This window comes from Phyllobates terribilis, unplaced genomic scaffold (assembly GCF_046119375.1).
Source record: "Phyllobates terribilis strain yellow unplaced genomic scaffold, ASM4611937v1 Scaffold_72__1_contigs__length_7157903, whole genome shotgun sequence".
Taxonomy (NCBI): domain Eukaryota; kingdom Metazoa; phylum Chordata; class Amphibia; order Anura; family Dendrobatidae; genus Phyllobates; species Phyllobates terribilis.
Window position 1 is genome coordinate 7038008 of NW_027362832.1, and position 14379 is coordinate 7052386.

General features: G+C 46.4%; 1 protein-coding gene across 1 annotated transcript in view; it reads right to left on the reverse strand.

The window, feature by feature from the left end:
• Nucleotides 1–14379, reverse strand: part of LOC141194474 (60 kDa heat shock protein, mitochondrial-like) — a 135066-nt gene that overhangs the window by 16707 nt on the left and 103980 nt on the right. The window contains exon 6 of the mRNA XM_073662404.1: nt 3240–3418. Coding sequence (XP_073518505.1) covers nt 3240–3418 — 179 coding nt within the window. The remainder of the gene's footprint in view (nt 1–3239; nt 3419–14379) is intronic.

The following is a 14379-nucleotide window of genomic DNA, read 5'->3' on the forward strand; positions in this document are numbered from 1 at the left end:
TAATAGGGGCAATGATTGAAGGACAGATTCCCTTGGGGTGCCATCCCATAGGTGACCCTCTAGCTCATCTAGCCAGACTTTCATGCATCTGGCAATATATGTAGCAGCGACATTAGACTTAAGGGGCTTGTCCACTACTTTACACTACCCCCCAATGTATCCCCCCGGAGCCCCTAAGACTTTTTGTAAATACCTTCCGTTGCAGATAATGCTTGTGAGCAACACGATCGGTGGCCGCTCACAGGCATCACGTGACCCCCGGCTGCTGCCGGCTTTGACATCCGCTGATGTCACGACAACTGCTGGCAGCAGCCGGGGGTCTTTTTCTCCCTGGTTCCACGGTGGATGCCAGGAAGTGGGCGGGGATACCCCCGTGTCACACCACCGCACGCTCTCCCTCTCCCCATTCATTGGGAAAGCGCGCGGTGGATGCTGCGTGTGACACGGGGGGTAACCCCACCTACAACCCAACAGCCACCGCGGGCATCCCAGCGCAGAGTCACGCCTCACTAGCTTTGACGTCAGCGCAGGGTCACGTGATGCCTGTGAGCGGCCACCGATAGCGCCGATCACAGGCATTATCTGTAACAGAAGGTATTTACAAAAAGTCTTAGGGGTCCCCAGGGGGGATACATTAGGGGGTTGTCTAAAGTAGTGCACAAGTTTTTTAATAACTGCCACAGAGGCTTCCCAGGCTTTTTTCAAAAGTCCATCCGCCTTTCGATCCATAGGATCTTTAAGTCCTGATGAATCCTCAAAGGGGATAGAGGTTTTCTTGATTTTCCTTGGCCACTGGGACGTCGATCTTAGGAGTAGTGTCCCAAACATTGGTGTCTTCTGGATCAAAGGAGAGTGGGAAACTGAAGTCTCGTGGTATAGAGAGTCTCTTCTCCGCATCCTCCCATTCCTCCAGGATCATGTCTTTCACATGAGAATTAACAGGGAAAACCATGGATCTCTGGGTTCTAAGTCCACCAAACATTTCATCTTGAATGTTTCTGCTCTTTTACCTGCATCGTGTTTCGGACAGCTTGTAGAAGAATCTCCATACCATCTGAGTGGAACATATACTTTTTACGTTCCCCGCCCTGAGGTGGACTAATGGTCTCACCGTTGTCAGTCGCCAGATGGGTCGATTTCACCCTCAGAAGATGGTGCTATATCTTCTCTGGGTCTTTTGAGTCCCCGGACATCCTGGACCCCTGAACCTGGGGACTGCAGAGACGTAACAGAAGCCTCTCTTTAAATAAAGCTCCATGCTCCTCCTTTAGCATGGAGGCTCTACATTCAGCACATAGAGACTTTGCATATGAGTCTGATGTTACAATCCAGGCACCTCTTGGATTTCACTGTGGCCTTTTTCCCTGCATCATTCTTTTCAGAAGGAGGTGGTAACTGCACAGACATCCTATAAAAATATAAAAATAAGGAGGGCATGATAAGGGCAAGTTCCAATAACCATATGAAAAGTAATGGTGCACTTACCCTCCCTGGATCGCCCCACAGTCATGTATCAGGGTGTGACACATTAGCCATTGTAGCGTACTGCCAGGGGTGCCAAAGCTGTAAGCCTGCCTTTGACGCTCCCCCCCCCCCTCCTTTTGTACCTTACCTAGTCGTCCTGTAATGTTCTCCTGCTCCACTGGCGACCACAGTCGATCCGCGCTTGAATATTCCGCGCAACCGCAGACCGGAAGTCGTCGTGTGTGCCCCCCCCCCTCAAACTTTCGGCTTCGAGGCCGGGCGGTCCCCGAAGCCGGGCCCGCCCCAGCGATGGGGAAGCGGCAAAATGTGGCTCCAGCACACCGGAGGGCTGAGGGACTCCCGACAGTGAATGTCATCCCAGGACCCGCTTGACAGCGGGAAGGAGAGAGCCGCGGCCCCCCGCCCCCACAATCCCCTGGGGCCCTGTAAGTATCAGCGTTCTCCTGCACCAGTGCTCCTCCTGCACAGGGAAGGAAAAACACTGAGGAGGTTCGAGGTGGGAGGGCTTTTAACTTCTTGTGCTTCCTGTCCCTACAGAGGATATAGGATTACTCCTCCTATGGTGCGGTCATGGGGACGTACTGGAAAAATTGGTTAGCAAAGAAAAATGTTCTCCTGTTGCAATGGCCAAGCCAATGACCTGATTTAAACCTTAAGGCTGTGTGCCCATGATGCGGATTTAATGCGTTTCCGCGGCGGCATTTCTGCCGTGAAAACACATTAAAAATCGCTTGTTAAGATGTCTGCCATGTTTCCCAATGATAATCCGGATGAACTGTGCACATGTTGCGGAAATTTCCACTGCGGATTATCATAGCAGAAAAATCCGCAGCACAACCAAATTTGGGGGCGATTGACTTGCATTGAACCGCATAAAATCTTTATGCAATTCAAAGCGCGGATGATACCCAGGTCTGGAGAAGAGAAGACTGTCATCCAACCCAGGCACCATCGCACCCACAAGTTAAAAAAGAATATAAAGTAAAAAAAAAAAAAAAAAAAAAATATTCATACTCAACTCTCCGGCAGTGCCCGGTCTCCTCCCGGCGGCGATCCTCTCTCCTTAGCAGCCCGCGGTGTACTGGCAGGACCTGAGGTGATGTCATTTAATCAGCTGATGGTCACACGACCATCACCTTACCGCTGACGTCAGTGGTCACGTGACGGTCGAGTGACCATTAGCTGATCAAAGGACGTCACCGCAGGTCCTGCCAGTACACCGCGGGCGGCCGAGGAGAGAGAATCGCCGCCGGGAGGAGACCGGGGGCCGTCGGAGAGAGGAGTATAAGATTTTTTTTTACTTTTTAATTCTTTTTTTTTTAGCATAGATGCACCATTTGAAAGCAGAACTCTCCTCATAAGCTGGTCACGCAAAATAAATGCATGCCAGTTGCATGGATTTAGATTTTGTGACCAACTTATATTGTCAAGCCCTTTTCCAAATGCATTTGAGTAATGCTCAAAAAAATGCATGCATTAACGCATGTAAAAAAGCTTAAAAACGCATGTAAAATCCGCATGCGTTTTTTCTGCCAGGGAGAGGAAAAAACGCTTAGGAAATTTCTGATTCAAATCCTCATCGTGGGCACATAGCCTAAAGAGCACTTTTGGGATGAGTTAGGGCGACGAGTTGGGGCCCATACCCATAGCAATAAAGATTAATTTTAGTTAAAATTAAGGTCTTGCATGATGACAACTTCATGCACTTTTAATTCATCACCAGGGTAATGCCATAACTGTATTTATCAAATTACCTTTGTGGGGTCAATAATTCCTTTTTCTACCATATTAACATATTCCCCAAGCATAGCATCATATCCAATATCAGTCGGGCTCTGCAGAATTTTTTCAACCACTAATGATCCTTCTACACCTGCATTCTTTGCAATTGTCATGGCAGGAATTTTCAGAGTTCTTCTAACTATTTCAATTCCTAAAATGAAAGAAAATAAGGTTTTCAGTAAACCTTTACCAACAGTCCTCAAAAGTAATCAGTCACCAGTTTTTTTCTACCCATATAAGAGCAGCAAGATGTAGGGGAAGAGAGCCTGATTACAGCAATGTATCACTTACTGTGCTGCATACTGCACCGTTTTGATAAAAAGAATAAAAAAAATATATATATATCTGCTGCAGATATTCCAGTTCATTAAATGCTGAGCTCTCTATAAACTCGGCTCACACAACTGACAGCTTTCTGTATACTGTGCATAGGTAGAAACTGGACAAGCAGTAATGCGTGCAGGGTTGTATGAAGCTCATTAATATGGAAAACTACATGGCAGCAGGTTTACTAGTCTTCTAGTGATAATCTGCTGCTAAAACGAATTTTATGAAAACTAAACTAAGCAGCCCCTTTGACAACTGAAATGAGAGTCTCTGTCTATACATTATGCGGCTCACAGATTACATGACAAAACCTGGTGACAGATTCCTTTTGAATTAAAATAAAGGACTATGAAATATAATAAATGCTTTATCCACTTTTTCAGGCTGCTTTCAAACAACAAAATAAATTCTACAAAACATAAAGGAAATACGAATAGTAACCAACAAAATAAGTCCAAAAATAACAATACAAATAATGCAACCAAAAACTTGATTTCAAAGAGGACACAATTAATGCTGTAAATATATTTTATCAATTCATCCATACATGTTAAAAAACACATAACACAAGGACATGTTAAAGTACAATACAAACAAAAAATAAAAAAATGATGCCCACCATATAAAACTGGTATATAGGCCAAATAAGGAGAGGCTAATTAAATATTACAATTTAAACATACATGCAGAGATTATAAATACACTACCCATATTTATCTACTCCCCAGAGATTAGTATTTTAATAAGAATAGTATCCTCAGGAATTTCCTAGAAAATTATATATTCAAAATGCAATAAATTATAATCCCTAAAAACATGATTCACACGAATAAATCATTGAAAGTGCAAGTGCAGTATGACATACAGGGTTATATCCTCTGGAGACCAAGATCAAGTCGGTTATAAATAAATCAGAATAGAACAATAGACCTCATTCCTAATTGTAAGGTAAGATAATACATGATGGAACCAATAATGAGTCAGATGAAGATATCACTGCCCCCTCTCACCATTATAATGCAGTTTAGCTACTGCTTCACTTTCAATGATTTATTTGTGTGAATCATGTTTTCAGGGATTTTAATTTATTAAATTTTGAATACATACATTTTCAAGGAAATGCCTGAGGATACTACTCTTATTAAAATACTAATCTCTGGGGAGTAGATAAATATGGGTAGTGTATTGATAATTTCTACATGTATGTTTAAATTGTAATATTTAATTAGCCTCTCCGTATTTTGCCAATATACCTTTTTTATATGGTGGGTATTCACACCTCCTTCTCCCCGCCCCCCCGAGCTACTTTTTCATTTTTTGTTTGTATTGTCTTTTGTATTTTAACATGTCCTTGTGTTATGTGTTTTTAACATATATGGATGAATTGATAAAATAAACTATATTTACAGAATTGTGTCCTCTTTAATATCAAGTTTTTGTTTGCTTTCAAACAACGTCCGCAGTGCTGGGTTGCCAACTGTCCAGAAATTCCAGGACAGTCCATAAAAATAATGCACTTTTTTGCACTGTTCATAAAAAAAAAAAAAATTCTGGAGTCTGATTTTTCTTTTTTAAAGCTGAAGAAACGTATACAGATTGTAATAGTGTTCATTTTACTGTTCACAGTGGATGCAGCTGATGTCTTCATAATATAATTATAGGCTGTAGACCTGTATTAATTATAATCAAAAGTTATGTATTATGGTTTTCCAATGTGTGATAAGCTGTCCAGAAAAACACGAATATTACTTACCAGTAATGTGTTTTTTCAGAACCCATGACGGCACAACAAGAGAGGGGATCCTCCCTTCAAGGACAGGAAACCTTCAAGATAAAAAGGACGGCGCCTCTCTCCGCATCAGTGGATTACAGAGCATGAGAGGACTCTCCGGTTAGAGCACATAAAATTTTATTAACCATAAGCAAACTTCACCCATGTGAATACTAACCACCCACCAACCGGAAGGTGAAAACCATAGTGATAGGGAGGGAATGTAAAGGTGCCGTCATATGTTCCGAAAAAACATTACCGGTAAGTAATATACGTGTTTTTCTGTTACCCATCACGGCACAACGAGAGAATTACAGAGAACTAAGTATGTAAGGGAGGGACCACAGCATGCAGAACCCTTCTCCCAAATGTGAGATCAGAGGAGGCAGAAAGGTCAAGTCTATAGTGATTATGTAAAGTGGACGGAGATGACCACGTGGCCGCCTTACATATTTGCTCAATGGGCACGTCCGCTCTTTCTGCCCAGGAAGCAGCCATGCCCCACGTAGAGTGGGCCTTCAGATTGTTAGGAGGATCTCTGCCTGATCCCGTATAGGCTTCCCGGATCCACCTTGATAGAGGGAGTGCCTTTTGAGACCTTTGATACCTTTCGGGAGCCCTGAAAGGAGACAAATAGAGCCCTATCCATCCTCCATGAGCTTGTGGATGCTAAATAATGTATAAGGCATCTCTCCTGACATCCAAGGTATGAAATCTTTCCTCCTTGCTATTTTTTGGTTCACGACAGAAGGAAGGTAGGGCTATCTCCTGAGACATACGAAATTTAGAAACAATTTTAGGAAGGAAAGCAGGGTCTGGTCTCAAAACTACCCTATCATCTAGCACGAAGGTAAAAGGTGGATCTGCAGACAAAGCCTGTAACTCACTAACCCTCCGTGCTGATGTTAAGGACACCAGAAGTATTGTTTCTAGGGTGAGTGATTTTATGGACCCTGAGCTAAGGGGCTCAAAGGGAGAACCTGTTAACACATTTAGCACCAAGTTTAAATCCCAAGGGGGGACCCTTATTATAGGGGCTGAATTGGCTCTACTGAATACCTTCACGAACTTGGAGATCCATTGTTACCGGCCAGATTATAAATTATACAAGGCCCCTAAGGCAGAGATTTTGACTTTTAAGGTGCTAACCGCTAGGCCTTTCTCCAGCCCTTTTTGAAGAAATTCCAAAATGGCAGTTATGGGAACCCCACCCCTCCCCCCCAGGGAGAATCCTTGAGATGACAAGAACTTCTTCCAGACTCTACTGTAGATTTTAGTAGTGATTGGTTCCTACTACCTGGAAGAGTAGTCACTAGATTCGATGAAAAACCCCGACCCTCTAGCAACGACCTCTCAAGTTCCAGGCCGCTAAGTGCAATCCTTTCACCTGAGGATGGAATATAGGACCTTGAGCAAGAAGGTTGGGAATCTCTGGAAGAATCCAGGGGTTCGTGACTGACATGCTCCTTAGCCAAAAGAACCATGGTCTCTTGGGCCTGAAAGGTGCTATGAGGACCACTCGAGACTGAACCTCCCGGATCTTCCTAAACACTGCTGGAATTAGGCACGCTGGGAGAAAGGCATAGGCCAGACTGAAATCCCATTTGTACTGGAAGGCATCTACCACCAAAGGGTTTTCCATGGGATTCAGGGAGCAGAACTTTTTTAACTTGCTGTTCTGACGGGTCGCAAACCGGTCGACTTTTGGAGACCCGCACATGGCAACTAGCTGACAGAAGACTGAGTGATTTAGAGTCCATTCTCCCTGCAATATGGGCCTGCGACATAGAAAGTCTGCCTTCGTGTTGTCCTCTCCCCTGGTATGAAGGGCCTTTAAAGACGAGAGAACTTTTCCTTCCACTAGAGAAAATATCCTCCCCGCAATTTGCATTAGTGATTTTGAGAGAGTTCCCCCCTGGTGGTTTACATATGCCGCCGTGACCTGGTTGTCGGACAGAGTTTTTATGTGACGTCCTCACAGAAGGGGTAAGAAGCGGATTAGTGCCTTCTCTACTGCTCGTAATTCCCACATGTTGGAAGACTCCAGACTCTCCTCCTCTGACCAAGTCCACTGTATCGGGTGGTTGTCTAGGAGCGCCCCCCACCCCCTGGGGCTGGCGTCCGTAGTAATCACTCTGGTAAATTGGGGAACCCAGGGGATGCCTGTCTGGAACGTGTTTGTCTCTAACCACCAGTACAGAGACTGAATTACATTTTCAGGGAGTGTCAACCTGCCCTCCAGATGTCCCCTGAGGATGATTTCGCTCTCTAGGACTTCCCATTGCAATTATCTTGAATGAAATTGGGTCCAGCATACCGTTGGGATGCAGGAGGTGAGGGACCCCAACAGAGACATGACCCCCTGAGAGTCATTACTGGGTTTGTTATGGCTGTCAAGACTAAATTTTTTATTTTTTCTCTTTTCTGCTGGGGCAGGCGGCATTCCTGTCGAACCGAATCCAGAGTAAGGCCTAAAGATTTGAGTTGTATGCGGGATCAGTTTTGATTTTTATAGGTTTACACACCATCCCAAGTTTTTTAAGATGGTGCACACCTGATCCACTTGGGCCAAGCAGTTATCGTAAGTTTTGCCCACTATTAGGAAGTTGTCCAGGTACGAAATGATCAATCTGTTCTCCTCCCTGAGATGAGCCGTAACCTATAAATTTTGTGAATATGCAGGGCGCTACTGCTAGGGAAGAGCTCTGTACTGGAAGTGCTTGACGACTCCCTGTACAGTTACGGCTACTCTGAGGTATTTTTGAAAGTCGTGATGGATTGGCACATGGTAATAAGCATCCTTTAGGTCCAATACTGCCATGTAGCAGCCGGGGAACAGAAGGCTTATCGTTGATTTTATCGTTTCCATCTTTAATGATCAGGAATTTGTTTAGGCCTTTCAAGTTGAGGATGACTCTGTATGAATTGTCCGGCTTCTTTATAAGGAACAAGGGGGAATAGAACCCTCTTCTTTCTTCTTGTGGTGATACCTCCAGCAAGACGTTCTTTTGCAGGAGACCAGAAATCTCTTCCTCCAGTGCCCGCTTGTTCTGGTAGAGAGGATCTTAAGGCAGTAGGGATAAATTTCTCTGGTGGGTTCCTCAGAAATTCCAGTATTAAGCCTGATTTTACTAAATTGAGGATCCACTTGCTGGAAGAGATCCTTTCCCAGGCTGGGAGGAAGAGAGAGAGCCTCCCCCCCACCTGGGATAGAGTGTCATTTTGGCGGATTGCGATTATCCTGGGAGGGCCCGCCGAACAAAAACCCTTCCCTTTCCTGGAACGATCCTCCCATCTAGATTGTTCCGTGGACGTCCTTCTGTGGCCAAATTTCTTCCTCCGAAAGGACTGCTTAAAAGTGGAGAAGGAAGATTTAGGAAATCCTTTTTTGTTTTCACCTGCTTTCTCCAGAATTGTGTCAAGAGAGGCACCGAAAAGAAAATCTCCCTCACACGGAAGAGAACATAGCTTTGCTTTCGTTTGTATGTCCCCCAGGCAACATTTCAACCAGACTGCTCTACGGCTGGCATTAGACAGGGCCGCAGATCTTGCTGCTAACCTGGCCGAATCCGCAGAGGCGTCCGATAAGAAGGCCACTGCTCCTTTTAATACAGGTAGAGAGGCCAGAATGGAGTCCTGTGACTCGTTCTTAACCTGGTCTTCTAACCTGTCCAACCAAATCATAAGGGATCTTGCGGTACAGGTTTCTGCTATGGTTGGTTTCATTGCCCCTGCCGATGACTCCCAAGTACCCTTAAGGAAGGTATCTACCTTTCGGTCCAGTGGGTCCTTCAGCATCCCTGTATCCTCAAAAGGGAGAGAAGATTTTCTAGAAGTTTTGGATACCGCAACATCCAGCTTCGGGGCTTTATTCCAGGAAGCGGTATCTTCCCCACTAAAGGGATATTTCCTTTTGAAGGAGGATGGAAGGGGACCCTTTTTCTCCGGCCTATCCCACTCCTTCTTGATAAGTCCCTGCACCTTATCATTAATCGGGAAAACTCTATGTTTGTTTCGATCCAAGGTGCCGAACATAATATCCTGTACCTATTTCTTTGACTTCTGGTCAACTAACCCCATTGTGGACCTGACAGCTTTTACTAAACTGTCCACACTTTCCAGGGGAAAACAATGACCTGTGCCTGCCTCGCTATCCGAAGAGGAAGAGTCAGTGGAGTCATCCAGCATTCCCTCATCGAATTCAGAGTCTGAAAGGGTGGGTGGGGTTTTTGCCCTATGGGCCTGGGATGCTTGGGAAAAAGACCTAAATGATTTTTACACCTCAGACCTAATAAGGGTTTTTAGAGATTTGAAGAAAAATCCGGGGTTCCATCCGAAATGGTTTCCTCAATACATGGTTGGCATAATCTTTTGGGCTAGTCTTTAGTCAGACCCCGTTCACACAGGGCACATACTCTGTACTTGGATTTCTCCGTACATTTTTTAGGGACATCCGGAACGGGAGGCAGGACGGTATCAGATACTTCTCCACGGGAGACCGCGGAATCATCGATCCTGCAGGAGCTATGCCGGCTGGATCTTGAATCCCTGGTGCTGCGAGTCCAAGAACGCCCACTGCTGCTCCATCTCCTCGGGCTGTTGCAGGTACAGCATGGACTGCTGCTCTTGCTGCTGATGCGGTGGGGGAAGGGGGCCTGCTGTGAGGCCATTTGCACTGCGCCCCTGCCTGGCTGGTGATCTACCCTTAAGTACCCTTATTGTGCCAGGGAGATCACTGGCCGGCGTCCCCGCAGCTTCCGATACCCCCCCCGAAAATTATATCAGGGGGTCAGAGGTCCCGGAGCCCGTCATCAGGGCGCGACTTCATTTCGTCACTTCCGGCCGCGCCCTGTGACGTCACATCCGGGACGCGGGGTCTTCCGGCTACAATGCTGTGTAGGTGCCGCAAACCCCCGCCCGCACGCGGGGAGACCACATGTCGGTGCGGCGCTTCCAGGAACCACGGGACCGTCCGCAGCAGAGACTGTGCCCGGCCAGCACAGACCGGCCCCGGCAAGATTACTTGCTGCTCTCGCCGCCGACGAGAAGGAAGGTCTCCCATCAAGGAGAGGACACCATTGATGCGGAGAGGCGCCGCCCTTTTTATCTTGAAGGTTTCCTGTCCTTGAAGGGCGGATCCCCTCTCTCGTTGTGCCCTCATGGGTGACAGAAAAAATAGAGGTCAAGTTGACAACCCTGTGGCAGTTTTTTTTTCTTTGTGCACCTGAAACTACTTTGATGTATATGTTACATGGATCCTTCGATCACATTTACTAGTTTGTAGGCCAAGTGGCCTTGGTTCAACAGTATGCAATAGGGACTGACATGTGCTATATGGAGTAAAAGGTTCCACTAATAAAAAAACACAACCCCAAAAACACATGTTGTCCTCATTAAAAACAAGTGTATTCTCAGTGACACACACAAAAGCTGGAATATTTTGTATAGATTTTTTTTTAATAAACTTACAAAATGAGATGAAAAAAAAAAGTCATAAGTTACTTACCGGTAACGGGATTTTTCAGAGACCATGACAGCACCATGAGAGAGGGGATCCACCCACCAAGGACAGGAAACCTACAGGCTTAAAGGGGCGACGCCTCTTTCTCGCCTTAGTTTGGATTACCGAGCATTGAGAGGACCACCAGGTTAGTAGACATAGTAAACAACCATAAAATGTAAATTTTTATACAACACCAATTAAGTGTGAAATCTTTAATAAATAATGAGTGCTTTCATAATGTGAAGGGAGGGAATATAAGGGTGCTGTCATGGTCTCCGAAAAATCACGTTACCGGTAAGTAAGTTATGACTTTATCGGTCGACCATGAGAGCACCATGAGAGAATTGCAGAGATGAAGTCTAGGGAGGGACCACAGCCTGGAGCACCCTTCTCCCAAATGTGAGGTCAGGTGAAACACCCAAATCCAGTCTATAGTGCCTATAGAAGGTAGATGGAGAAGACCAGGTAGCAGCCTTACATATGTCTTCCATCTAGACACCCGTCTTCTCCGCCCACGAGGTCGCCACTGCTGGGTAGAGTGAGCCTTCAACCCCTGTGGCGCTTCCACACCACTGGAAGCACAAGCTACCATGTAACAGCCTGAAAAAAGCAACTTTATTGTTGATTTTACGGATTCCATCTTAAAGGCGAGGACTATCAAAAAATTTATTAAGGGCTTTCAAGTTAATCATACACCTAAATGAACAGTCAGGCTTAGAAACCAGAAAGAGAGTCAAGTAGAATCCTAGCCCCTTTTCTGCTACCGAGACTTCCACTAGGACCGCTTTACAAACCAAGTCAAGGACTTCCACTTGTAGGGCCGTCTGCTCTAATACTGAGGAACAGACTGGGGTCAAGATGAATCTCCCACGAGGAATCTGCCGAAACGCGAACCTCAGACCCGAACCTACCAGATCAAGGATCCAGTTACTGGCAGAAATTTTTGTCCAGGCAGGCAAGAAGCCCAACAGCGTCCTCCCTACCTGGGCTGCGATTCATTGACTTGGTTTCCGGGGCCCTCAATTAGAAGAAGAGCCGAATAGGAGGGTCTTCCCATTTCTCCTGACCCTTTGGTGGTCTTTTTCGTAGAAATCTTCTTCTATGGAAAGGACGCTTATAAGCGGGAACAGGCAAGCTAGGGAACCCTTTTGTCACTAGCTTTATCCAGAATCTCGTCCAGAACAGGCCCAAAAAGATGCTCCCCTTCACACGGTATAGTACAAAGTCTCGTTTTTGCCTGAATATTACCTGGCCAACATTTAAGCCACAGGGCTCTACGGGCTGCGTTGGACATGGTGGCTGACCTTGCCGACAATCTGACTGAATCCGCAGAGGCAACCGCCAGGAAGGCTGCTGCCCCCTGTAAGTGTGACATATCTGATAAAATCTCTTTCCTGGGCGTGTTCTTCTCTGATGGGATTCAAGCTGGTCCAGTCTCATCATTACAGACCTGGCTGTACAAGTAGAGTCAACCGCCGGCTTTAAAGCCCCAGCAGTCGTTTCCCAGGTAACTTTGAGAAAGGTGTCAGCTTTCCTGTCCAAAGGGTCCTTAAGAGCTCCCATATCATCAAAGGGGAGAGGCCCTTGTCTAAATGCCTTAGCTATCGCCACATCTATTTTTGAGGCTTTCTCCCAGGAGGAAGAAGCTGAGTCTTCAAAAGGTATTTTCTCTTACAGAACGGAGGGAGAACACCCTTTCTCTCTGGTCTTTTCCATTCTCTACGTATCAAATCCTGAAGTTTATCATTAAAAGGAAAACTTCTTTTCCTTTGCCCCAGCCCACTGAACATTACGTCCTGGACTGATTTCTCTGGTCTGGCATCTGTAATACCCATGGTTGAGCGAAAAGCTTTAAACAAACCATCAATCTCATTAAGTGGAAAACAAAGCTGACCCGCACCACTATCTGAGGAAGTGGATGATAAAGAGGCTGAGTTGTCAGAGTCCAACTCATAAGCCGACGACAAAGTCATCAGGGGCTGGGGAGATCTCACAGTCTGTATCCACCTTTCTCTTAGCCTTTTTAGAGAGGATTTTACTAATTTCAGACTTGACTAAGGTTTTCAATCCTGAGGCAAAACTAGGGGTCTCATCTGCTAGCATGTGATTGATACAGGATTCACACAATTTTTTGGGATACGAGTCTGGAAGGACGGTTTTACACAATGCACACTGAAAATGCATGGTCTTGGAGGCACACTTCTTCCCCTCTTAAAAGATAGAAGGGGAGAAGGGATACTCCATTACTAAGTGAACTTTCTCGAAGATCACTAACCCAGGCGGCTCAAAGGGCTGGTACCGGTTGGATGAAGGACCTTTCTCAACCGCGGGATCTTCCCTGGAGGCTGCAGATTCATCCATCCTGCTGGAGCCATGATGACTGGACTTAGACGCCAAACCTCGCTCTCCTGAGGACCGGGCATTACCAGTAGCTCGAGGGCGATGAACCTTTTGACGCTCCCCAAACAGCCGCTGAGATGGTGAAGATGGCGGCTGCTGAACTTGCTGCTGCTCACTATAAGTCTCCATGATAGCGAGAAGTGAAGCTGGGAAGCCCTGAACAGCGGTGCTTGGGCCAGTTAAATAGCTGCACCTGTTGCACCCTTACATTAATCCCAATTACCTGTTTGTATTGGCGCCGTGAAGTCATCAAGCTGCGACTCACAGGAGGAGGCCGGAAGAGGGCGCTTGCGCGAGCCCCGGGGACGCCGAGATGCTCCAGCCGCCGCAGCTCCAGGGGGATGATTGGCCTGTTTTCCCAGGTCACAGCCACCGCTGAACCGACGGGGCTGCCACCCCAGACAGGGACGCAGCCCCCCAGAATATCCAGTGCGCCATACTCCATCGGGTGTTGATGGGAATAGCACCCCACACAACCCGCCATCATCTTCAGGGCATTTGTTGGCTTGCCACCCCAGATAGGGACACAGTCCCACTGCAGTCCGGACCAGTCCAGGGGCAGATCCCCCCTCAGATAGGGGCGCAAACCTGGCTGTAGCAGGTGATGTTAGGGCTGCCACCCCCGATAGGGGCACAGCTCCCACTGCTATCCGATGCAAGGATGCTGTACATTCCCCAGATAGTGGTGCACCTACATAGCTGACGCTGGAGCTGCGGATCGCAGATAGGGGCGCTGCTTGACAGCAGTCGCCATACTCCGCTTCATATGAACATCTTCCATGAGCTTGCTATAGGTTCCCTCCATCAAGAACAGGAAAACAAACTGAGGCGAGGGAGATGGCAGCCCCTTTTAAGCCTGTAGGTTTCCTGTCCTTGGTGGGCGGATCCCCTCTCTCGTGGTGCTGTCATGGTCGACCGATAAAAAACAATGCTCAGAATGTTTGAGGTATGGGTGACAAAGAAACCTTAAGGCCACATTCACCATAAGGCCATATTTAGTCAGTATTTTATATCCGTATTTGTAAGACAAAACCAGAAGTGAATGAAAAATGCAGAAATAGTACATGTTTCTATTATACTTTTCCTCAGATTGTTCCACTTCTGATTTTGG